The sequence below is a fragment of the Drosophila kikkawai genome, chromosome X (genome assembly GCF_030179895.1).
Source record: "Drosophila kikkawai strain 14028-0561.14 chromosome X, DkikHiC1v2, whole genome shotgun sequence".
NCBI lineage: Eukaryota > Metazoa > Arthropoda > Insecta > Diptera > Drosophilidae > Drosophila > Drosophila kikkawai.
The window spans coordinates 20,874,187-20,900,264 of NC_091733.1; the positions used below are offsets into that span (position 1 = coordinate 20,874,187).

Consider the following 26,078-nt stretch of genomic DNA (forward strand, 5'->3'; position numbering starts at 1 on the left):
AACAGGCGAGATGACGGAGTTTAATTAGCGCGTTTTAAACTAATTAAACACGCGAGATTATCTAGCGCCCCCTCACGCAAATTTGAAGTTTTACGTTTTATATTTTCGACAGCAACAACAATTAATCTCCCGGCTCCCTGGCTGCTTGCAGGAACAGTTAGTTTTGGGAGAGCGAAAGAGAGAGCCGGCTGCTGCACGCACACCAACGCACGCACCAAGCACACGGGAATTTTATTGATTTTTCACACACACACTGACACAAACGGGGGCAGAGAGAGGCAGGCACAATAATAAACAGGAGCTGTAGAGATAACAGCAAAAAGAGCCTGATAATGGCAAATAACGAAAAGAAGCAGCGAAAGCAACAACAACCGGGCAAAGAGTGTAATTTGCAACACAAAGGTAAACCCGAAAAGTGCATTACACCGCCCCAGACTCACTCTTTTCAATGCTCTCGCTCTCTTTCTCTTTCCCTTTCCCTCTTTCTTCCTGCACAACTCCGTTTTGCTCCTTTCGCCGCAGACTTGGCAGATTTTGGCACACGCCCAAAATTAAGCGAATGGCCGCACAATAACAAAAAACGAAACGCACACTCACACTCTGCACTCGCAAAAACAACAACAATTCCAGTAAATGCCGGGGGTAGCAACTACCGTTAGTTATCCTTTGGGACTCACTTTCTGGCTCCCTCGCTCTCTTCTTTTCTCCTCCGCTGCAACTTTTGGATGGCGTTCTTTGGCTTTATTATATATTTTTTAGCACTGCCCACTAATTAATCACTCGTGAACTTAAACTAAGGCGCGCGACTTTCGTTTAATTATTGTTGCACTTTGACTGCGAATAAAAGGAGGAAGGAAGAACGCGCGCCAACTCCCTTGCACATTTACAGTTAGTTTTCACGTTCGCGAAATTTCACATGTTTTGGGCAAAAACAATGCGCGCCCTTAGTTCTACGAATTTCAGACACGATAAAAAAATTGCAGCAAAATTTCACGCCGCCAGTTATTTTCTCTTAAAACTGTTTTTGAATTGTTGTTGAATTTTTTTCGAATGCGCTTTGCACTCGTATTTATAAACGTCCAGACGAAAATTTGGCCCTAAAAAATCTGAAAATGGCAATCTCCTAAAAAATCCACATCTGACACTCGAACCACACCCGATACTACAACCCAGAGGAGAGTAACAGAGTTTAACAGAATACGTTAAATCCGAATCGGGCATGGAGTAAAGAGCAGAAAAGAGTGTGATATTTGAACGACTTCTAATTATATATTTAAGAATTATTTTTATAATTAATAATTAAGCGGTACGATAGCAGATAGCAGACTTTTGCTGGAATTTTAGTGATAACAGAATTTTGGTAGTGAATTTTACAGAGTGACCAGTGATTATGTGGAACAGTCAAAACTCCCCGTAGTGTTGGATAACGTTCACTTAAAAACAGGCGGCAACTCTGCTGTAAAACGGTAAATTCAAAAGTTTTTTTTTGTATGGCGCACGTGTCAGTCCCCCGTTACGTTTGTTGTCAATGAATTGTGAATTTTGTTGGGTAATTATCATGTTAATTCTGCACCTGTTGCTGTGGCCAGTCCTTTTCGGGACCTTGGCCGCTGCCCCGCCCTCCGCCTCCGTTGCCCAGAAGGCGGCAGAGGTAGCCAAGTTGCGCAGCGAATTGGAAAAAGCTCTGGACGACAACGAAGGAGTGCAGGTAAGGAGCAACTGGGACTTGTGGCTTGGTTATCTGGAAGCTCTCCTTTACAGCCCCAAGGTGATGGTCCAGTGGTGGCGCCCAAGTGGACGCACCAGGGCGGGAAGCCCAACCTGGGACCGCCAGCCAAGGTAGTTGTGGACACCGCCTCGCTGAACAGCGCCGCCGCCCTGCGCCAAGAGATTCAGCAGGCGGTGGCCCAGCAGGGACAGGCCCCGGAGGTGGTGCAGCTGGAGGCGCACCTCAAGGAGATAGCGGGCAGTGCTGGCAATGAGGCTATGACCGCCAAGGTGGGCAGCGGCCGCCAGGAGATGGTGGGCGCAGCAGCTAAAGATGACCTCGGGCCCAATGTGGTGGAGGCCAATGCGGTCCCAGGCATTGATCTAGAGCAGCTGCAGCGGCTGGAGCTCTCAAAGAGGCGCACTCGCGACATGCTCATCCTGGCCCGCATCGAGGAGCTGGTGAACGCTAGCCTGCCGGCGGAGGTGGACCACTGGTTCACCCTGCAGGCCAATGGCAGTGCCTTTTTAGTGGGCCAACAGCCGGAAACGCTCCTGGTGCTATCCTCGGATTTTAAGCCCCGCCAGATTTATACCCTTCCCTCTCCGGTGTCGGCTCTGCTGACGCTGGATCGCTGGAATAGCAAGCGGCACGTTCAGGAGGGACTCCTCGTGATGGCCACCATGGAAAACCAGCTCCATTGGTTGCGCCTGGAGCCAGAGCAGGCGGAACTGACTGCCTTCTGGAACTGGCCACTGGGCAGTGGCGGGGGAACGGTGACCAAGATGTGCGCCTTTAGCCTGGAGGGAGGCAACTTCCTCGCCCTGATGGGCAATCGGACACTCAGTATCTATGCCTACGACCTGGAGGCCGAGGAGTTCTGGATTGCCCAGCGATTGCAGCTGGCGGAGGAGATCTCCGACCTGGCCGTGCTCGATGCCGGGCGAGAGGTGCTTCTGGTTGTGGGCCAGTTTGACGAGGCCCTCATCTATACCTGCAGTCCCAAGGGAGAGCAGCTGCAGCTGCGCCAACGTCTGGTGGCGCCGCATGTCACCGGCATCACGGCCTTTCACATGGGAGGTCGCAGCTACCTGGCTCTGGGCGGGATCACGCCCCAGATCTTGGTCTATGTACAGGGTCAGCTACTGCCTCGGACGATTCTGGGCCAGAATTTCGGTTTTGTGGAACACTTCCTGCCCGTTCCCGTGCGCAGTTATCGGGACGATCTGCTGCTGCTTGTTCAGCATCGCGTCGAGTTCGATCCGCACTCGCTACTCGTAGTCGAGCTGCTCGTGTGGACGGGTGACGCCTTCGAGGCGGGTCTGCCCGCTCCCTGTGGTGATGGCCTCTTCGGCGTCAGCTGCCTGCTGGATCAGGAGCGAGACGGAGGCATAGCAGGGGCTGCCCTGCTCCGCCAGCTGGATCAGCCGCCACTGGTGCTGGTTCCGCGCAAGCAGGCGCCTTCGGGCCTGTTCCGCTTGGAGACAAAGCTGCTGGCTAGGAACTCGGAGTCGCAGGACCTGCAGGAGATCCACCAGTTCATGCTGAATTGGGTGCACGAGCAGGATATGATTATCCAGCTGGCTGAACAGTTGCTGAGTGAGGAGGAGGAGCAGGAGGCGCACTACGAAGAGGTGTCCACTCCGCTGGTGGTCAGCGAAGGCGGTGCCATTGAAGAGCTCTTCGTTAACAACGTCCGCTATACGGGCGAAGATGCTGCCCTGGATATGCTCGAGCTCCTTAATCAGATTCGCCACGTGGATGAGCAGCTTTCCCGGTTGGTTCCCAAGCGAGCAAAGCGCCAGCCGGATGCTCTGTTCAACTTTCACTACGAGAAACTTGAGGTGGATGCCATCGAGGCTGGGCAGCTCATAGTGGAGCAGGTGAACCAAGTGCCTTTCTACATACAAAGCTCCTCGCTGGAGCTGCCGCTGGGTACACTGAATGTCCACCAGTTGGAGCTGATGGTGCCGCCAGAGGAGAAGTTCGATCCTGTTGGAGGAAGCGAGTCCCATGAGACCTTGCAGCTGGCTGGCGATTTGGAATGCTCGGTCATCAATGGAATGAGGTGGAGCTCGTTTCTCGAGGAGCTGGTGTGGCGGCATCGTCCCCTAAAGCTGGCTCAGCTGACTGTGGATGGAGTAAGTCGCTGTTTGTGGCTAGTATTATCTAGATCATGTCTTTTTATCGCTTTCCACAGCCCGTAATCTTTGAGGATTCACTGCATCTGAACTCCCTGAACGAGCTGAGCTTCCCGGGGGACTATCTGTGGTCGCAGGGCAATGAGACTAGCGTTGTCCAGGCGCCCAAGGAGTTTATCAACACACTCTGTGAGTGGCCTAAGGAGAAGTTATATGTGGATTATAATCTTTAATAGTTGCTCTTTTTTGCTATCTTTCCCAGCTGTGAATGCCATTGACACTTCCGGTACCATTAACGGGGTTAATCCCCAGGATGCCATCACTTTAAATGATGCCCAGGACTGGCCGGGATGGGTCACCTTCTCCCATTTGGAGGTATCTGAGCAATTGGAGGTGAGGTTTAGTTTAGTTTTTTTTTTTAATTCTGTTTATTATTTTGTTCATTTGTTCATAGCTGAATGGCAGTGCCCAGGGTCGTCAGTTCGACGAGGCGCCTCTGAATCCCACTCTGCTGGAATCCCGCCTCATCCACGCCGACTGTCACTTTGATCAGATTCTCGTAAAGGGACCAGTCCGGCTCTCTGGCAAGCTGGACAACGACAGCTTCGACTCCCTGCTGGGTGACCTGGTTCAGCGATCGACAGACCCCGGGCAGGAACTGCTAGTGACTGGCGCCAAACGTATGGATCACCTGCTCCTGCCAGTGGATGCTCACGTAGCGGATAATAAGCTCAGTGGGATTCCCCTGGATGACTTTGTGACCAAGCACTCGCCCCAAACTCTACATAATGTGACGCAACTGGGCGGATATGTCTATTTCCACCAGCTGCAGCTGGCCAAGGGCTTCGCTTACGATGGCGTCCGCCTGGAGGAGCTACTGGCCGAAAGCCTGCGGCTGGATGGACCAAATCCACTGATTTCACCCCGCACACGCCTCCGTTTTGTGGGCTCCTCTCCGCCCGAGCTCGAGCGCCTGCAAGTGAACCACAGCCTCAACCAGGTGCCACTGGCCAGTGGCTACCAGCTGCTCCACGAGCCGCTGCACCTTAACAGAGCTTCCTTTCAGAGCCTGGCGGCAGCGCAGGCTCAGGTGAACCACGATGTGTCAGGAGACGGTCTACTCAATGGCCAGAGCCTGGTTGATTTGTTGAAAGCGAAACCCCGCACCTGGTCGGGTGAGCTGCACGTCCAGGAGCTGATCCTCCCTCAGGGCGTACAAGCGGATCATCTGCAGGCCATAAAAGCCGACTTTCTGCTGGATTTCCTGCAGCAACTGGACGAATTGCCGCTGCTCATCCTCCAGGGACGACTGCAGGTGGAGCGCATAGCCGTCAGCGACTCGGTCCAGGTGGCGGAAACCCTCAACGGGCGGGACTTGAGCGAGCTGCAGCGCCAGGTGGTGTGGCTGGATAGACCCAACGAGCTGAGGACACGCTGGTTGCTCAAGGAAACCCCGCTTATCGAAGGAAACCTGCACATCCTGGGTAGCTACAACGAGCGCCTGCTGCCCGAACTGCTGGATGACATTGTGCTGAGACCCAAGGAGGGAGCACAGGCTGTGGAGCACATCATCGAGGGCACCAAGAGCTTCTTGGCACCCATTCATGCCGAGCAGCTGCAGCTCGAGGCTCTCAATGGGATTCCCTTCGAGCGGCTGGCCAACAAGGTCAGGGGTCAGAATATATCGGGTAATGTCCAGCTCCAGGGACGTCTCTTTGTGGAGGATCTTCGGCTGGAGGGTGCGCTTAATGGAGAGTCTCTGGAGAAGCTGGAGAAGCTAATAAGCTGGGATCCTGGCTATCAAAGCTTTGTCCAACGCGGTTATATCCCAGTTTCGGGCAAGCAACTGGAGCTGCTCTCAGTTCAGGGTCACCTGGGCAACAATAGGAGTGGCGAACCTCTACAGGAGATCTTCGATCAGCTAATCTTCAAGCATCAGCAGGCTGGCATCCGCCTCCAGGACCACAAGACCTTCACGGGACGCGTACGCATCCAGGAAGGAGCCCACATAAGCAGCCTGAATGGCCTGGACTTGGATCAGCTGCTAAAACAGCTCATCTTCATAGACTCGGAGGAGGAGGAGGTGTCCTTGCAGACTCCTGTTTTTTATGAGGCTGCCATAAGCATGGCTCATATGAAGCCGGAACGGCTGGTTCTGGCCGGAGAGCTGCTCAATGGCTGCAATGTGAGCCAGTGGCTGAGGGATACTATACGCGTGGATCGCGACTTTCCGGGCCCAAAAGGTGAGCAGGAGCAGAAGCAGAAGCAGGAGATTCCCTGAAGAAAAAACAAAACACTTTCCTTTTGTTTTTTTTTTTCAGTTACCTTTGCCCAAGGCTCCTTGGATGGCAACTCTTTGGCAGTGGAGCAGCTCAACCAAGTGGTCATGTCCAGAGTTGTGACCAGGAACACAGAGCAGCATCTGGTGGGCAACCTGACGGCCGAGGAGTTGCTTTTAGAGGGTCAATTACAAGTGGGTGACAGCGTCAATGGACGCAATCTGTCCGCGGAGTATGCCAACACCCTAATGGTGAGTCTCATCCAGGCTTTGACTGTGTGCATCCTTCACCTTCTCACCCCCTTTTCCTGCAGACCAATCCTTCAGGCAGAGAGCAAAGCGTGGATACCCCCCTATTCCTGGGTTCTATTGATGTCACCGGACCCCTGGACATCATCTCACCTGTGAGCGGCCTCAACCTCAGCGATGTGGCCACCCTTACCGTGGAGCCTGTGCGTCTAGAGTCGCCTCTTTACTTTGCCCGCCTGGAAGCACCCTTTTTGCAGACAGATCACCCCCTAAACGGCTTCGATTTCAGGGATTGGTATGAGCGCAGCCTGTGGGCCAGGGGCAGGACGCAGCAGGAAATCTCAGGCAGCTGGCGGGTAAAGAAGCTCCTCGTAAAACAGGCAGCGGATGAGCTGCGTCCCCGCCGACAGACGAATAAGGAGAGCTACCGAGACCTGTGTGAGCGCCTGTCGAGGATACTCCTGCCCTATCAGGTCCAGAAGCTGCGCCAGAGTTTCTCTTTGAAGCAGGAAGAGGATCAGGATGATGTGCGTCGCTTGTTTGCTGTAGAGCCACCAGGAGGCAGTACCTACCTGCTGGTAAACGAACGCGGCTGCTGGACGCGGCTTTACCGCTGGAATAACACGGGATTCGAGCGAGCCGGAGCTTTCCAGAGCGGCCCCGTGGACGAGGTGACGCCCCTGATGGTGAGCAACACCAGCTCTATGCCAGAGTTTGCCTTCATGACCAGCTATGAGCTGCAGGAGGACGAGCACGAGGCCAGCTGGAATTGCAGTGGCCTGAAAGCTACCCTCATCGGCTGGCAAATGACCCAGGAACGGCAGGCTATGGAGGAAATAGATGTGCCCCTGGCCAGGCTGAGGGCTCTCCAGGATGAGCTGCACAGCCAGCGCTCTCCCATCTACCAGGAGACCATCAGATACCTCAAGCGACCCACCATCGAATCGCAGTTGGGCAAGGAGTGGCAGCAGCAGAAGCAGAGACAGGAACTAGAACCCGCCGAGCTGGCCAGGATAAGGGGCCGCCTGCTGGACACCTTGGAATTTCGCCTGCAGGCGGAGGTTAACATCACCCAGCTGAGCATCCCCGAGAGCGATCTTTACGACGAGCACCTGGTGGAGGACTTTCTTCAGCTGCTGCAACAGCTGCGTGGTTTGCGAGGGCGGCTGAACCTCGAGGCACTGCCTCTGCCGGATACTCCGGCACGCGTGCTGGCCGCCCGCAGTGCCCAGCTCATCTGGCCGGTGTTACAGGAGCTGAAGGGGCTTTCGCAGGGAAATGGAACCGGGAAACAGGAATTGAAGCTGGAGCAGGCCCTGCTGGATGTTTTGGCGCTGGCCAATGATGGTAGCAGTGGTGGCTCTGGCGAGGATGAGAGGCTGCATGCGGTGATTGAGAGATTGCGGGGACTGCAGCAGGAACTGCATCAGCTGGAGGAGGATGAGGAAGAGGAGCAGCGGCAGGCGGCGGCTTCGAATAGAGAAGAGCAGTTCCTGCCACCGCCCTACCTCGACTGGCGGCCCCTTCAAACCCTTCGCCTCTATGTGGGACCCGCCCACCGACCCCGGCTCTTGTATGCTCGCCTAACCTTTCTGTCGCCCGCCGGTGGCCCTCCTCCCACGACGCCATCTACGGCACCACCTGCCCACATCCAAGTGCATCATGCCAATGGCTCAATCTTTCAGTCACTAGCTGCTGAGCGTGGCGCCCGCCACCTGACCACCTTGCGGGTGCGGGATGAGACCCTGCTGGCCTACGTCGAGGGCTGCTGCAATATCCGAGTGCTGATCTATCGCGGCGTCCAGGGTTTTGTGCCTTTTACCAGTTTCTCTGCTCCTCAAGAGAGTGGAAATGCGGAGGTTTTGCAGTTGCTTGGCCTGCGAGTGCCTCTGAAGCGTGCGCCAGGTGCTGTGTATTACCTGGCTGTGGTCCAGGCTCGACGAGTGATCTTCTACGAGCTGGTGGTAGTAGGATTGCTGGAGCCTTGGCTAAAGTGTCCTTAAATTTTGGAGAATCTGTGGGGTGGAATGCCCTTGAAAATGAGGTTTAATAGGAGTTGTTGTTTATGTGTTATTCTGTGTTTTTTTTTAGGCTAAAAATTAATTTTGTTAATGTATATTATTATTATTGTATTTTTGGGTTGAAACTAAAAACTGATAAATAAAATGTTGAAATGGTTAGTTGATGAGTTGGTGTAACGATGAGTTAGTGAATTGAAAAGTTGGTGAATTGTTGAACTTATGGATTAGTGAGTTAATAATTTCTTTAATTTCTAAATCTGTGTTTGTGTTTTTTAATTAAGATTGTTGAATTATGATTAGTTATTTCAACAAATTTTTGAGTTGTTGAGGTTCAAAATTAATAATTTCTTAAGTTGTTGAATTTTTATGTTGTTGATTTCAAATAATTGTGGAACCAGGGCTTGAAATATCTGTGAATTTTCCCCGATAATTCCAGAAATAGACCTTGTCTATCCCTAAATATAATTACCCTTTTTTCCACTCAGTAAAGACAACACCTATACTGATATCCCTTAACTACAAATATCGATATATCTTTTATTTCAAGGCTTCTAGTTACAGTTACACAATCCATATACACAGCGGAGGGCACACACATGGAGCTACATACATACGTGCTCCGCCTGGCCCCTCTGCTCGGTGATTGACTCTTACAGCCTAGGCCCGACTTACGACTACGGGTCCCCGGAAAGCGGATCCCCTATCCGGGGTGGGGTTAGAGGAGGGGAAGGACGACAGTGACTACAATAAATACACACACACATTGCGATGACAACAAGGTTCTAAAGGAAGAAAAGGAACAAAGGAGGAAAGGAACTGAAGGAAGCGGGGAAAACATATATACAGCTATGCCCGATGACCAAATCCAACGCCTACGACGAGGGAATCTTCACGGGCAGAAAGAGACGCGGATCGCCAATCTTGGGGCTCAGACGCACCACCACCTGGTCATCGCCGTCGCCCACTTCAAGGAACGAGTTCCAATCGGCCAGGAAGTAAAAGCCGTTCTTCTTCTTGGGCGGCGGCGGCTCTTCGCTGACGGGATCCGGGCCAAAGGAATCGGCCAGGTCGTCCAGAGAGCCATTCCGAGACTCCTCTGTGGTGGTGGTGGTCGAACTGGACTCCGGCTCCTGCTCTTCGGCTGCACCCTTGGTGTCGCCATCGGTGTCGGTGTCCAGGCCCAGACTCAGGCTGATCCTAGTCGGTGCCTGGGTCGTAGGGGCAGTGTCCTCCTCCTTCTTTCCAGCCTCGCTGGTGGTATCGTTGGCCTCGCTCTGCCTGCGCGACTTTAAGGTCTCATCCTGGCCTGTTTGCAAGGACTGCAGGTAGGCGGCATCGGGACTTGGACTCGAAGATGGACTCGGCGTACTGCTGACTGCCACCTGGTCCAGGCTAACGTTGAGCTGCTGCAGCTCCTGCAGGTTGCTAATCAAACGCTGCAGCTCACTGAGCTCGCTCTTGGAGTCCTCTCTCTTGTTCTTGGTCCGGGATTCCGCACCCACTCCCTCTCCCGCCTCCTCTTCCGGCTTGGCCAGCTGGTAGTTCAACTCGCTAAACTCCGCCATGAGGTCACCATCCAGCTCGCCCAGCCTGGCCTCTGAATCCCCACCATCCACAGCCAAGTCCTCCTCGGGCTCTCCTTCATCGCTGCGCCTGCGGAAGCCACTGCCCACGGAGAGACCCAACTTGGGCGCCAGCTCTGTGCTCACGCCTATCCTATTGGCCGCCCGCTTGATGGCCGCCTCGATGATCTTGGTGGCACTGAAGACGGGCAGCTCCAGGCTGCTCTCCGTGCTGGGTTTGGCTGGCTCCAGTGGCTGGATGCGTATTCTGGGGCGGCTGGTGGTTAAGGAGAAGACAGCCGGCGAGGAGGTGTCATGCACCTGGACAGGAGCAGGCGTTGTGGTGGTGGTGCTGCTGGAGGAGGAGGAGGAGGAGGAGGTGGCCTGCAGCTGGCTCTCCAGCTGCTGCGACAGCTCATGGGGCAAGGCCACGCCCAGCTTCTGCAGCTGCTGGGTATTGTAGAGTAGCTTTTGCAGCTCTGCTAGATCGGCCTTCCTGGGACTAATGGTGGTGCTAGTGGTGACGACCCTTTTGGCGGGCACAAAGCGTGGCGGTGATGGTGGAGTGGCCTGGTTTTGGACCGTCTTGTAAATGGGCTGCATGTGCTGGTAGCTCTGGCGCTCGCCCGTATCCTCCAGACTGCCAAAGAACTGCTGGAACTGGCCAAAGTCCAGCTCCGAGGCAGAGCCCCGTTGCGGATGGGCTGGCTGGCTCATGGCCAGCTCTCGCAGCTCCTCGCTGGAGGACTGCAGCGGCGTGGCCTTGGTGGTGGTGCTCTGGGGCTTCTGGTAGACGGGCAGATCCAGCTTGAGCTCCGGTTCGGTGTCCAGTAGAGCCTGCTCCTTGGCCGGCTGGGCATAGACTATGTGTGCCCCATTGAGGCTCTTTACATTCGGACTCCGCACCGAGGCGGCGGTGACCAGTTGGGAGTGTGATTGCGTCTGTGGGTGGGTCAGCTGGACTCTCTCCAGCTCCTGCACCTTGCTAAGCAGCTTCTGCAGCTGCACATAGTCCTGCGGCTGCACTTCGTCCGGATGGAGGCCGTTGCTTCTCTCAAAGCTGCTCAAGGGTCTCTGCTTGGAGGTGGAGGCCGCCGTGGATATCTCCACAGCTCCTAGGCTGTAGCCTGGCGTCTGTGTGGGCGACAGCTGTTGGAGATGGGCAAAGTCATTGCTGGGCAGGCTTAGGGTCTGTCCCGGCCTGGCCACATTGCGGCTAAGGAAGTTGGGCGGCGTGGTGGGCTGCTGCAGCTGCTCCAGCTGCTGGACGCGGGTTATTAGAGCCTCAAACTGGGCGTGATCCACTGAAGGAGTGGGCCTGGGCGTGGTGGTGGTGGTGCTAGTACTGGAACTTGTCGTACTCGTCGTCGTGGTGGTTGTCTTGGCCGGCTGCTGCTGCTTCTTCTTGCTGTTTCTGGCCTGCTCATACAGCTTCTCCAGCTCCCGATCATCGCTGAGTAGTCGCTGCAGCTGAAGAAGATCGGCGGGGCCCAAGCCGCTGCCAGGACCAAAGCCCAATCCCAAGGCTGCACCTAGACCAGAATTCCTTGTTGGCTTAACCGTGGTGCTTGTTGAGGTGGTGCTCCTGGACTGCTCCAGTTGCTGCAGCTGCTTCAGGATAAGCTGCAGCTCACGGGCCTCGCTCTGGGCGGGCGAGGGCGTCGTGGTCGTACTCGTGCTGGTGCTGGTGGAGAACCTGCTGGCCAGGGTCTGGGCACTGGGACTGGCTGCCTTGATCACATTCTCCGGATTGATTTTGAGCTTCTCCAGCTCCTGGAGGTTCTGCAGCAGCTTGGACAGCTCGTCGGTGCTGGTGGCCGTGGCCTGCTGGTTGCCAGCATTGGCAAAGTTCAGGTCTATGTTGGGATCGATCCGGCGGCGTGGCTTCTTGGCCTCGATGAGCAGCGGCTCGCCGTGGGTGATCAGTTGAGCTGGAGCAGGCGTAGTCGTGGTGGTGGTGGTGGTAGTGGTGGTACTTGTACTCGTAGTGGTGGTGCTCCTGGCCTTCTGTTTCGGTTGTGATTGCAGCCTTTCCAGCTCCTGGAGGTTCTCCAGCAGCTTGGCCAGCTCAGCGTTACCCTGTGGCGGCAGCCTGGCCGTTGCCGTGGACAGCTCCGTGTGGGCACCCGTGGGCTCCTCCGTGGGCTTGAGTGGCTCTTTCTTTAGAGCCTTGGGCGCCTTCTTCACTATCCCAAAGCGCGTCAGGTAACCCTCCACTTCGGGCTTCACGCGCAGCTCCTCGCCTATGTTCAGAGGCTTGAAGTTGGAGTACGCCTCCGGCCGGATGCGAGCTCCCTGGAGCCCACGCAGATCGGCCACCGCCACCACCGACGGCTGCGGTGCACTCTCCGCCGGATAGTAGTCGTCCAGGGCATAGCGCTTGTGGGCCGAGTCGCTTTTCCCACCGGAGACAATGCCCAGGCTCTCCAGAATGTCCGCCACGGGCTTCACCGTCACCGTGGTGGCGCTCGAGGGTTTGGGCTTCCTCAGGAACTGCGCATTCTTGGCGCTGTAATGGGAGCTAAAGCGAGCGGCCGGCGGAGGAGCAGCCGGAGCGGGTGCCGCCGAGGCCGCTGTCACAGGCTTGAAGTCCTGATAAACCACCGGCGGTGGCGCTGGCGGATGGTAGGTGGTGGCCAGCGGCATGGGCCTAAACTGCTGCTGCTGGAGGGGATTAGCCAGGTTCAGGCTGTAGGCCGGCTTGTATGTGGTGGCCGCCACCGCGGGATTGCCACCGGGCACTGTGCTCCGCGGCAGAGCGTTGGGATCTGGCGTTAGGAACTTGACGGGATCGGGCGGCGTGTAGGCATCGATGACCCGCGTCACTGGGGGACGGGTGTACAGCTCCTGGAGATTCTCCTCCGTGTTGTTGTCCGTGTTGAAGGGCAGGACAAGCATTAGGGCGCGCATGCTGTCCGCCCGGCTCATGTCGCCCGCCTCTAGGCTCTTCTCGTACTCCTCGCGGGTGACCTTCTCGTACAGCTCCTCGATCTCGCCGCTGGAGAGGATGGACAATGGGTCAGTAGGGGAAGGAGCAGCACTCTAAAGGCTGTACTCACCGCGTTAGTCTGGGCAGCGCCGGATCGTTGGCCAGTATCTTTTGCACCTCATCGATTGTCTGCTCAATCTCGGGCGGCTGAAAGAAGCTCTTGTCCAGCTGCTGGCGTGCATTTCCGCCCTGAATGGTGGGCACTGCCCGCGCTATGCCCCCCAGCTGGAGGAGGGCGATTAGCGCCAGGCACTCACGTAGCATCCTTGGTTACCAGATGAAGGTCTGTGGGTTAGAAGTTGAAAAATAAGTAAGTTTAAAGTTAAGTTAAAATTAGGCTAACTTTAATTTTAGGCATTACTTTCTCAATATCCAGTTAGGGCTAATCTTCGCTTTAAACTCAATCACAGTTAACCAGAGCTTAACTCCTGGTTAAAATTATTTTTGAATAAATAAAGAAATAATAGAAAATAGCTACCACTGGGCAGATTAGAGAGGAATCTGTGGGTAATAAGTAGAAAAATCACAGTTAACCAGAGCTTAACTCGCGGTTAAATTGTTTTTTAAATATTACCATGAAATAGTAGAAAATTCACATGGGCAGATTAGAGAGAAATCTGTAGGTAATAAGTAGAACAAGAAGTACGTTTTTTTAACTTAGTTAAACTATAATTTTAGGCATCACTTTCTCAATCTCCAGTTAGGGCTAACCTTCACTTTAAACTCAATCACAATAAATCACAGATTAACTTGATTGAAGTAATTTGTAAGTATTAAAACAAATAATAATAGAAAATAGCTATGGTAGAAAAATCACAGTTAACCAGAGCTTAACTCCCGGTTAAATTTATTTTTGAATATTAGAGAATAGCTAACGCTGGGCAGGTTAGAGAGGCATTTAAACCAACTCCCAGACCTCGAGGGCCCCCTCCTAGAGCCCCCATGTGACACCTTTCGTTTTCATTTTCCACATGGTTTTCGCTTTCGTTTTCTCCCCGCAAATAAATGACCCACCGACCCAGCGACCATTGAGGCGTATTAACCACTCATTAACCACTAACCACTTCCAGTTCGGCGGCTGTTAATAAACGCGTTGTGGATTTCCCCACAAAAACTCCAGATCCCGGCGGAGTGAGAGACACGGGTTTCCGTCCAGGAAGGGGGAAATGGAAAAAAATTAATAACTGACTGAAGCCGAGAAAGAAATCAAATGAAATGCATGACAAATTTTTCATCAACAAGAAATAGACAAATAAAAAAAAAAGAAACACAAAAGACTGAAGACAGCGAAAAATGGGACAAATAAGTGGACAAGTGTTCGAGTCCATTTGAGACGTAACTTGAAATCAGAAAGCACTTGGCCCGAAGAGCCACGAAGACCAAAGTGTCAGGTGAGCGAAAGAGGTGGAAATTACCATCATTTCTGAGGATATTCGGGGATTGCGCAACCGGAGGAGGAGGCCCAGGATGGTGGCCATATGTGATGCAATGGAAATTAAAACAAAAAAAACCCCCATGGAAATGGAAAATGGAAAATGGTAGTGGTAATGGGGGGATAATTAAAATGGAGCCTGCGGCGAAGATCTTGTACAATTTATAACAGCTTAGCTGGAGGAGGAGCTGCTGGCCAGCGGAGTACGCCATCTATCGAGCCCATCGAAGCGTTTAATTTTCACTTAATTGCCGTAGTTAAATCATAAATTTAATGAGTGACGGACGGAGTGCTGTAGAAAGCGATGACGCGGTTGCCGTTAGCGAAATGAACTGTTAGATAATCTGGTCGAAACGTGGAGAGAGACAAGCTAGTTATGGCCAAGCTATGCCACTCCAGGTGAACTAAGCTCCGAGGCGACTACGTGCCGGGCATTCTAAACGAGATCAGCGTCCATCGGGGCTAACTGCAGTCTGGATTGGCCTGCAAATGGGCTTGGAATGGCAGCGGGACACGGAATGCCGCCACTGGAATGCTGTCGCTTGTTGTTGAGATCGCTCTGTGCACTCGAGTGACATTAATGGGGGGCAATGATACTTCCACATTAACACTTGACAAGTCTCAGAAGTGGAAATCACACAGAGGAGTGCTTATATGGCAGGCTGAGAATCTAAAATATGTGAGCTCTCAGCCCTATACTTCTTTGGTAAATCTCTATTTTAGGACCCCAATTAGCCACATACCAAGTTCTATGACTGTATCTTAAGTTGAACTCAAGTTACATCAGGCTTGTCAGCTTGGCAACCAAGTCCTGGGAGCCACTTAGATCTCAGACTTTGACTTCTTGGTTAGATGTGTTTGGTAAAATGCCAGATAATTGTATATTTACCCACTTTTATCACTAAAACTAAAGCAGAACTTGAGTTCTCTATAGATCTACGTCAACCTGGCATGCCTAGAAACTGAATTCTATAAGTTATTCAAAGCTTTTGTTATTGGCTATTCGGTTATACCTCTATTTTTATACCCTTGCAGGGTATTATAATATAAATCAGAAGTTAGTAACACTGGGAAGCAGTTATTTTTCACCCTATAAATCATATATATTCTTGATCAGCATTAAAAAACAAACTTTACCCACTTTTCAAAGTTTGATAAGGGGTTATATCGTAAAAAATTATATAATTTAAGTAATGAAAAATATTAAAACTTGAACAAGAACAGTTTCAAGAATTTTTTATTACTTAAATTAAATTATATTTGGTAACTACTTCAAGTCTTTGATAGCTTAGAACCCAAATGCTGATAGCATTATCTAAGTTAACCTTTGATATCTCAATTAAATCTCTACTTTAAGATCCCTATTAAACACATACCAACTTTCATGGCTGTAACTAAGGTAGAACTCGAGTTACTTGGGTTATAATTTCGGCTGTTGACATTTAACTAACTCTGGCATGCCAGACCCGCTCCACACGTCGCATACGCAATGCCGCTTTGCATATACAGCCATTAAGCCTAAAAAGTGGGGGACAACAGTGCATTTAAATTTCATAATCCCCCCCTCTATATGGAGGAGGAGCTGCGTGTAATCAAAAGGCAAATAATTTGTTGCCATTGCGGCAGCACAGACCCACGAAATGTGAGTCAATCTTGGGCGAGTGCATTTCCAATCCAGCAGAAAGAGCCGGTGGCACGATAACAAGCCCAAGACGATGACGATGGCGATGACGACGACGACGTCACTGAAGCGCATTAAACGCAGAGCACTAGTAACCACAACTGCGGAGCAGCAGTACCCACTCCCCGCCGAGTGTGTGGTAACAATTAAGGCTGTGTTAAGTAATTCCCAGCGATTATTAACGTTATTAGCCGCTCAATGGCTGGGTCTGTGCCTGTGCCTGTGCCTGGGATATCGTCCACCTATTGATTGCTCTGGTTTGGTTTTCATAATTCACCATTTTCCCAGCTTCACTTGCCTCTCAATCTCTCAGCTTTCCTGGCTTTTCATTTTGCAAAAACATTAAAGGCGGAAGCCGGCCAGAAGTCGGAGCTAAAGGCCGTGATCCATAGTCCGGGGTGGAATGGAAATGGAAGATGTAGAAAATGTTGAATAATAATTCAACTTCTGGCAAGTCTAATTAAAGTCCAAAATGGGAACTTAAACTCTAAAAAAAAGGTATATAAATAATTAAAATAATAAATTATAATATTAAAATAAAACAAGAAAGGAAGCTAACTTCGGCACGCCGAAGTTTGTATACCCTTGCAGATATTATTTCAATGCATTTTACCTATACTTATTATGTTGAGAGTTTGACAGTTACAGTTTTACATTCCCAGTTTTACATTTTCCCTACACCTACCGATCGGTTTATATGGCAGCTATATGATATAGTTGTCCGATTTTCATAAAATTTATACCAAAATTCTGAACTAATAAAATAAGCTTATATCCCAGAGTAGAAAAAAATAGTTTGAAAAACAACGAAGTTATAATTTTTTTTCTATTAATTTCCTGATCGTTCCTATGGCAGCTATATGATATACTCGTCCGATTTTCATAAAATTTTTACCAAAATTCAGAAATAATATAAAATGGTCATATGTCAAAAATAGTGCACATATGTTGAAAAACAGCCAAGTTATAATTTTTTTTCTAAAAATTTATCGAACATTTGTATGGCAGCTATATGATATAGTCGTCCGATCCGGCCCGTTCCGACATATATAGCAGTGAGAGCATATAGAAGACTATATGCAAAGTTTCATTCAGATAGCTTTAAAACTGAGGGACTAGTTTGCGTAGAAACAGACAGACGGACAGACAGACAGACAGACAGACAGACAGACGGACAGACGGACAGACGGACAGACGGACATGGCTAGATCGACTCGGCTGTTGATGCTGATCAAGAATATATATACTTTATAGGGTCGGAAACGTCTCCTTCACTGCGTTGCAAACTTCTGACTGAAATTATAATACCCTGCAAGGGTATAAATATACAAATAATTTAATATGTATTCTATGTATAAGTCTATGAATAATTCAGGTTCTTCTAAAGCTTTTCGACTTATACCAGGAAATAAAACGTTCTTAAAATCATTCGATAATAAAATTATAACCCAAGTAACTAGAGTTCTACCTTAGTTACACCCTCCAAAGTTGGTATGTTTTTCAAAAGGATCTTAAAATAGAAATTTAATCGAAGTGTCAAGGGCTAACATAGAAAATGCTTTCAAAATGTACTTTCAAAGCTAACAAGCCTGACGTAACTTTAGTTCTGCTTTAGTAATCCTCTTAAAATTTGGTATGAGATTAGATAAGATGTTAAAATAGAGATATAACCCAAAAGCCGAAGGCTAAGGTTGAAATAACTTTTAGAACTCGGTTTCTAGGCTTGCCAGACTGACGTAACTTAAGTTCAGCTTTATTTAAAGTGATGAAAGTTGGTATACAATTGTGTAAGATCATTAAAAACATATTTATCCAGAAAGTAAAGATCTGAGATTAAAATAGCTCAAAAAACTGGGTTCCTAAGCTAACAAGCTCAGGCTGTTATTCAGTTTTTATAATGAAATTTGGTCTGGAAAGAGATGGCATCCCAAGACAAATATCTACCCGAAAAGTCAATGGTTAAAATTGAAATAGTTTATAATATTAATAAATATCAATAAATATTTATAATTTTAATACAATAATAATAACAATACAATAGTAATAATAATAATAATTAAATAAACAATTCCTCAACTAAACCTTGTTAAACCCTAACTTTAAGACCCAAGGCAACGTGAAAGGAAAATCTGCTAAATTAAAAGCTAAATTGTCACAGAAACCCCTTAAATATACATATGCGTGAGAAAAATCCCTTAAGATCAGTGTCCAGACCCTTGACTCGAATGACTTTAACCCTGAAATTGTACAGCAATCATGCGGCAATTTACAGTAACCATCGCAAATCGCAAACAAAAACAATAACAAAGAGCAGAAGCACAGAAAACAAAGGCAAACAAAAGACAATTGTCTTTCATTAGTTTTTTTTTTTCATTTAGTTTTGGCTTAATCAAGAGCAGCCAGCGAGCAGCACTTAGCCTCGCCCGGAGCAGGGTCAGCTTGATTAACTGGCCATTAATCTGGGTGGAGTCGACGAGGGCAACTCACTAAATGGGAGAAGGTGTGGATGGATAAGTAGATGGATGAATGGATGGTTGGATGGAGGGAGATGGTTTCTTGGAAGCCAAGATAACCAAGAAAGAAACTGTGTCAACACAGAGATCAAGCATGGAGTGAGAGAGCTGTTCTAAATAGGAGAAGGAACCAATCCTAGACTAGGTCATCCCCTGCTGTCTCTCCCTCTCTCTCTCTCTCTCTGAAGGTCACCTGGCCAGACAACCTGTCATAGCCAGCATTGGCATTTCCGGCTTTTTGAGAAAGCGCCTGGGAGCGCTGCTCTCACTCCCAACTCGGCCGATTAGTCAGGCCCAAAATGAGACGATGCTCGGCACCTCATCTTCAGGCTGATCGCCAGCCCCAACTGGCACTCCATCTTCATCTTCATCATCTTCGTCATCATCATCATCAGCAGCACTTTTACTCGCAACTCGTTCCTTGTTTTTTTTCCTTGGCCAGTTGGACGAGTGGCCAGAGCTCCTGGAGCTGGTCCACTGGTGGATTCTATGCGAGCCAAACCGCATATGACAAGTGAATGTTGTTTTGGGCGGCCAGGAAAAAGCCAGTAACTGGCAGCAGCTACCAAAAGAGACCCAAAACTGAGCCAAGTCGGGCGAGCAACTTGGCCAACTGGCTTTGGCTTTGGCTTTGGCTTGGACTTTGGGTTTGGTTTTCGGTTTTGGTTTCGATTTTGGTTTGGAATATTTCGAATTTGGTTTTGTTTGACTTGCTTATTGGCACTTTTACCCAGCCGATTGATTTTTCTTGCCTTGGCAGATGCTTAATTATTGTTTTTTTTATTATTATTCGTCTTCGTTTTTGTTTGTCAAGTGGTTTGACTTGGCTTGGCGCTGTTTCCCTTTTAGTTTGTTTTTTTTATGGACACTTTCACCGACAGCCACAACAGCGGCAATAATAATAAATATTAAAACACTTTACATGCTTGCCTTTGCTTAATTTTTTTAAATAGCTTTTTGCTTCTTCCTCCTTCTTTTTTTGTTATATTTTGAATTATTTTTTGACTCGCTGACAGTCATAATTGTGAAAAGTGTCGCTGGAATTATGTTGTTTTCGTTATTATTTCACTCTGCTCTGGTTTTCGTCTGGGTAATATTCACCAGGTAACTCCATTAGCCTCACTTCCTTGGGCCTGTCGTCTTTGCTTTTGATGGTTTTTAAAGTGAATAAACATTATTCACTATTATTTACGTAACAATTTGGAGCATGGTTTAGTTTTGTAGAGACATTAAAATGTAGATATTTTTTAATACATTTTCAAGTAGGAATGTTATGGAAATTTAAAAAAAAGTAAAGTAGGAATGTTAAGAAAATTCTATAAATTAATTAAATTAAATTTATTACAATATTTTAAAATAAATTTTAAAGAACTAAGAATGTTAAGGAAATTTTATAAATAAAGTTGAATTAATTTAAATATTTTTAAATATAAGAAGAATATTTAACGTAGTAAGAATGTCAAGGAAATTATATAAATTTATATATATTATAAACATTTCTGGTATATTATATAAATATTATATAGATTTTCCGGACAAACACAACTCTCTCTACCTTGATTTTAATCCCCCAAAAAAAATCTATGAAAAAGATAACTCTCCTTTCTGTCTTTTTGGGACTTTCCCCCTCTTTCTAGTCACTCCTTTGGTTCATTATCTCTCTCTCCTGGTCATTATCTCAATGCCATTTCCCACTTTTCCATTGTCCCCCTGTGTCAAGGTCGTTTGATCAGAGCCACCAATCACGATTCACCCGCTCTGCCAGCTCCTTTTTGGCTTTACCTAGACTTCGAGTTCGTTGCCTAAGTCTTTTGTTTTTTTTCTCTATTTTTATTTTTATTCAATTTTGTTTCTTTTTTTTTTTTGCCAATCTCCTCAGCAACCTGTCGCGGTTTTAGTGTCCAACAAAATTTCCAATTACATTTTCAATTTTCGGCGCTGCTCCTCGTTCGCTCCTCACTGTTAAATCCAAATTCAAATCGAATCAAGGCGCTTTTTCACAACTCTCTCAGCGGCACACACACCGCACACACTCACTGTACACACACAGTAAAAAAATAAAACGTTAAACGAAATTCAAAATTAAATCGAGGCAAAACGCGAACACGCGACTGGGTCCGGGCCTCGTTGGCTTCTGTGGCGGCAACGGAATGGGTTTCGGAATGGAATTGGATTCGTTTTCGGGCTCGGGCTCGCTCTCAAACTCGGACTCGTGCTCGTGCTCGTGTTGCGCGGCCTGCAGACCATTTTCGACGAGCGTTGGCAGCGTACTGAGACCGGGCTCCAGCCCGTGCCAGAGTTGGAGCCATGGCAGTGGCTGCAACTGAAATTGGAGCTGTGACGGAGACGGAGACGGAGACGGAGACTGAGGCCTCGCTTAGAAGTTCGATTTGTTGACTATTAAAACTAACATTGTTTGGGGCCACTAAACCCATTCAAAGTGCATTGCATCAGCCGAGTCATTTGTTGTTTATTCTCGAGCAAATGCTTGGCAGGTCCCTAGCCTAGATTCAGAGCTATTAACATGGCATAAACAATTGGATGAATATCATCTAGAAAATCACTTAAAATATGTGTAATTGATTCAAGAAAAATGATCATTTCATTACACTTGCTTACAGCCATCATTTAAGTTTAAGAATAAATGTATCTGTGAGATTTTTATTTTACATTCAGTTTGCTTCAAATTGGTATCTCTCAGAAACAATTTACACTTGTTAATATTCTACGAAAAAAAAACGTTCCAAATTGTATTAATTTGACTTTGAATTACATACTTCGCAAAGAAATTTTCCTTAAATTTTTAAAATATTATATTAATTTATAATTAATTTATCCGGCATTGTGAGGGGTATTAAGAGGGAGGTCTCCTTGGTGTATGCTTCAGGTTGCAGAGGAGCAATCAATAAGGCCCAATCAACAGTCCATCAAGGGGATAATCTCCGCATAAATCTGAAAATTTCGAAGCTCTTCCTTATGCCGGAAAATTTATTTCTGAGGTGTCAAGTCTGACATGAAAAGCGATGCTTGCATGTGTAGTAGTAGGCTTAATATCCACAGTCATAAAAATATTGGTATATTTTTCATAAAAACCTTGACAAATTCGACTTGAAAATCTCAAAGCGAAAAGGAAAAAATTGTACAAAATATAATCTCTTCAACAAAAATTATTTTTTTTAATATTTTTTTGGGGCAATTTTAGACAACAATTTGTATATGTGCATTTATAGATACTACTGTCGTTACTTATTATTTAGGTTGTATATAATTTTTCATTTTTTATTCGCGAGAAGCTATGCTACTTTCCTGAGTTCAGCAAAAAAATAAGTAAGAAAGTGCTACGAAAAGGGAAAATAAAATTGAAAGAGACTGAAAACAGACTGAATATCTGGTCAAAGGCCCAAGTGTTTCTTGGCATGAAGCGAGGGCTTTGTTTTCTATACGATTGGATTGGATTCGATTGGATTTATGGCTGGGCATGCAAATGACCCTTAAAGAAATCGAAAGTAGGCGAAGGTTACAGCTTATAGCTGGAAAAATGGTTTCCTATTTTATAAGTTGTAAAAGAAGAGTAACCAGTAACTTTAAATTAAATATAAATAACCATTAAGTAATTCTAAACAATATTTAATCGTAGAAATTGTGAGGCTTAAGGAAATCTTTGGCATCAGCTAAATGAAGTTGACATAATCCATCCAGTAATCACTGAACATTATTAACCCATTGCCTTAATTCTTGGACCTCCAATTAAATAGCCATCAGTGGGATTCGCTTTGCATATCAACACCAGAAGCCACCAGTTAGTGCCAGCTCTGGGAGGGATGTCTGGCAAACCGCCGGAGGCGTGACATGTCACCGCTGCTCTAAGCGGAGCGCTACCTCGCTCGCCAGCTCGCCTTGACCAAGTACCCTGCGAACTGAGCTCTCGCGGGGATCGCTGCTCTGACGGGGGAAGGTGAACAGCATTCTGCAGACTGGTTTCACGCGACGCGGCATTTCACTTTGCCCAGCCACTAGCCAGCCAGCGGAGCCGCTTCTTCAGCGTCTTTCCCCGAAATTGACAAATTCAATCGGTTTTCTCTGTCACTTTCTGCTCTGCTTTGAAGTGGAGATGGCGGAGTCCATTGAGTCGCTCTTTGCGCCCAGGGAGGCCACCACCGGAGATTGATTCGGTTTTGGATTACATTATGGTCGCTGCCCGATTGCATAATAAAGCGCACGCATCGAGATCCAATCTCTGAACGTCGATGGCAATGCACTCTCCTCGCCAGTCACTTCTCGTATGATGATTATTTTGTGATGCCATGCCAGGGGGGTCTCAGATGGAAAAGGGAGAGGTTTCTTGGCGGAAGATCTAAAAGTGGGTAATAGTTTTGACGAGGAGGAAGATCGAACTGCCGGAGAAACACTCTTAGAAAAGCAGTTTCGAGAAACCCTCTTGGAAAGATTTCCTGGCAGAGAAACCCTTTTAGAGAAACCCTCTTAACGAAACCCTCTCAGAGAAACCCTCTCAGAGAAACCCTCTCAGAGAAACCCTCTTAAAGAAACCCTCTTGGAGCAACCGTCTTGGATAACCCTATCTCCCAGAAAATCCATCAAAAGCTTGCACTCGAAGCACGTCTTTGCTGGAAATAATTAAAACGATGTTCGGTTATTTGTAACGTTTGTCATTTGCACACATGAAGATCTCTGTGTGTTTGCCCCTTTTTTCCAAAGCGAGCCAGAAGGGGAGAAGAGTAGCAGTTGCAGAGGAGCCAAGTCGGAGGGGGGGAGGAGGAGGAGCATTTGTGTGTGACAACATTTGACACAATTTAACGCTGACAAGACAAATTCGTCTGCGGTCTTGTGCACATCACTCAAGTTAAGTCGTTTCTGGGGAGGGGCTGGGGATCTCCGCTTTGGCTAAAAGCAGGAGGAGGAGGATGGGGGGCCGAGACCTGAGACCTGAGACCTTCCCAAGTGCTTTACATTTGGTGCGCTTGCGCTTGCGCTTTGACTTTGCCTTTTGCACACACTCGAAATTGCAACACGGAACACACAACAAAGCCAAAGCTGAAACCGAAACATACATAATTTCAACGAAAACTAAGAAAACAAAAAAACAAAACGGAAAACTTAAAAAACTAAAACTGAAAAATGACAAAAACCCCATAAACTCTCGACATGACACGGCCAAAAAGCTATGTGGACTTGGAATGGAACTTTGGAGCATCGCACAAAATGTGAATTGCTTTTATGCCGCGCCATAGATGTGCAAAATTAAGCTAGCCAAAGGCCAGAGTCGCACTTTTAATACCTTGTTTTTAAGAAATAAGAATTTCAGCTTGATAAAGCCAACAAAACGCGAGTTCTCTGAGATTCTGGACCCCTTAGAGATGGCCGGTAAGAAGTTACAACCCAGAAACCCCTATAGAATGTAAAATTAAGCTAACATAACAAATTTAAGTTTGATATATCCACAGGAAGTCGAGTTCCCTGGGACTCTCCGGATACCCTGTATAGAGTAATCACTTTGGATCCCAAGTAGAATAAATGCCAAGCTTGCATACCAAATTTCTGCATGATATACCCAAAGGAAGCCGAGTTCCCTGAAACTCTAAGCCCGTTCCAGATACCCTGTAAAGAGTAATCACCTCGGAACCCCAATAAACAGCAAAAATAATCAATCTTAAGGTCCCATACCAAATTCCTGCATGATATACCCCAAGGAAGCCGAGTTCTCTGGGTCTGTACATCCGATTCCAGGTGCCTGGACGCCAGCTTCGGTGGTGATAAGGCGTTGGCTGCGCCACTTGTCTCGTCTGCGTTAACGCCTCTCGTTTCTCCACTCTCTTCTCTCCGCCGCTGCTTTTACTTTATTCGGCCATTCACTTTCTCCGCGCGTTGTTTGCTTTGCTAATTTTGGATTTACCTTCGTCACAGCAAAAACAACAACAACAGTAGCAGCAACTATATAGTATAGCGATTGGGAGAGAGAAAAGTAAAATAGACAAACAAGCTAAACAAAACGAAGGCAAAACTGCTTCTGTTATGGCCAAAAGAGATGTTGCTTGGGCCTGGTCAATACAATGCGAAATTCGCATGCAAAATTCCGAGAAATTATTCAATCGCGTGGCCAAGATTATCCAATTCCATCCAATCCAAATCGAGTTTATTTCCGAGTGCGGCATATGCATATGCAGGCAGTGTCGATCCGAAACCGATCAGGCTGCCAATTGCACCAGCCAGCCTCCATCTCCATCAGTTTAATGCCAGAATTAAAGTCACCTGCTCCCCCAGAAATATTACCAATCCAGTATTTTGTTGGCTACAAAATTTAATTTTATTTTAATTTTATTTTAATTTTATTATTTTTTAATTTAATTAATTTCAAATATTTAAAAACGGCGTTTCTCTTCCTTAAAATCTTCTAAAAATAAATACAACTAATTCATGACTGCTTCGTTATTAAAAAAAAAATAAAACCAAAATAAAACAAAAATAAAAAATTAAAAGAAAATAAATAAATTTAAAACAAAAATAAAAATTAAAAAGAAACTAAATAAACGTAAAACAAAAATAAAATATAAAATAAATTAATTAAAAAGCTAAAAATAAAAAAAATACATTTAAATTAAAAAAAAAAATTAAAAATAAAACACAAAAAATAAAAAGAAAATAAATAAATTTTAACAATATTATCAGGCGTGCTCTGGTATTCACTCTTTCGTTTTGAAAAGGCAGCATTTGTTTATTTAAATTTATTTATTTTCTTTTTAATATAATATTTAAAATATTAATAATAATAATAATATTTAATATTTAATATTTAAATATATATATTTACCAACCTTAAAACCAAAACAAAAAGCTATGTACACACATAAAATTGATGAAATACTTTGTATACTTGAAATGGCAAATATGTATTTGTAATAATAATTGCGCTGCAGCCTGGAGTTCCACGAGTACCCAGTAGCCACCACCACCACCACCACGCCCATCCAAGTGATAATGTACGTGGCCACACAGGCCAATGACTCGTATGCGGGCGATGTCTGGGAGGTGGCCAGCATAGCCAGGCAGATCTTTAGCTCTGCCGGTCCCAGTGGCCCCAATCGCGAGTATCTATTTAATTTGGCCACCGCCATGGCTGAGCTATTCCCCGGGGCAGTTGATGAACATCTCGAAGAGCTGGTGGTAAACGTAAGGCGTCACATAGCCGAGGATGAGCCCCATCTTCTAAGGCAGGCTGTGCTGGAGGAGATTGCAAGTATTCTGCGGGAGAAGGAGCTGCAGGAGCAGGCTCAGGCCCAGAAGCTGGAGGAGCTGCTGATGCGTTGCCAGCAGCCAGGTGGCCGCGAGTGGCTGCTCCATGGTGCCCTGCAGCAGAGGAGGAGCGAGACGTGACCGCCAAGAGAGTGCTGTACCTTTTCATATTGTAAAATAACTCCTGGACCAAGGACGACCAGTGGAGGCATCTGTTCTCCCTCAATATTTCCCTATTTATAAATAGAAACATTTA

General features: G+C 47.4%; 3 protein-coding genes across 5 annotated transcripts; 2 read left to right on the forward strand and 1 right to left on the reverse strand.

The window, feature by feature from the left end:
- Positions 1 to 1,486: 1,486 nt before the first annotated feature.
- Positions 1,487 to 8,561, forward strand: fs(1)N (female sterile (1) Nasrat). 2 transcript variants are annotated; one of them, XM_070287951.1, is made up of 8 exons: positions 1,487 to 1,708; positions 1,762 to 3,849; positions 3,909 to 4,038; positions 4,112 to 4,242; positions 4,304 to 6,092; positions 6,171 to 6,379; positions 6,442 to 7,062; positions 7,120 to 8,561. In XM_070287951.1, exons 1-8 carry the CDS (start codon positions 1,529 to 1,531, stop codon positions 8,377 to 8,379), a joined length of 6,408 nt encoding a protein of 2,135 aa, XP_070144052.1. In that variant the 5' UTR covers positions 1,487 to 1,528; the 3' UTR covers positions 8,380 to 8,561. The 2 variants fall into 2 exon arrangements, with proteins under 2 accessions (XP_070144052.1, XP_017036479.2); XM_017180990.3 differs by having other exon boundaries at positions 1,488 to 1,708; positions 6,442 to 8,561.
- A 394-nt stretch (positions 8,562 to 8,955) lies between these two features.
- Positions 8,956 to 21,614, reverse strand: LOC108084639 (serine-rich adhesin for platelets). 2 transcript variants are annotated; one of them, XM_070288186.1, is made up of 3 exons: positions 21,352 to 21,614; positions 13,019 to 13,233; positions 8,956 to 12,957 (listed from the first exon to the last, which is right to left on the reverse strand). In XM_070288186.1, exons 2-3 carry the CDS (start codon positions 13,210 to 13,212, stop codon positions 9,270 to 9,272), a joined length of 3,882 nt encoding a protein of 1,293 aa, XP_070144287.1. In that variant the 5' UTR covers positions 13,213 to 13,233; positions 21,352 to 21,614; the 3' UTR covers positions 8,956 to 9,269. The 2 variants fall into 2 exon arrangements, with proteins under 2 accessions (XP_070144287.1, XP_017036419.1); XM_017180930.3 differs by lacking the exon at positions 21,352 to 21,614 and adding an exon at positions 20,496 to 20,828.
- Positions 21,615 to 23,949: 2,335 nt separating this feature from the next.
- Positions 23,950 to 25,963, forward strand: LOC108084637 (uncharacterized). The gene is made up of 3 exons (XM_017180924.1): positions 23,950 to 23,956; positions 24,037 to 24,097; positions 25,507 to 25,963. The coding sequence occupies exons 1-3, from the start codon at positions 23,950 to 23,952 to the stop codon at positions 25,961 to 25,963; spliced, it is 525 nt and encodes a 174-aa protein (XP_017036413.1).
- Positions 25,964 to 26,078: the final 115 nt, after the last annotated feature.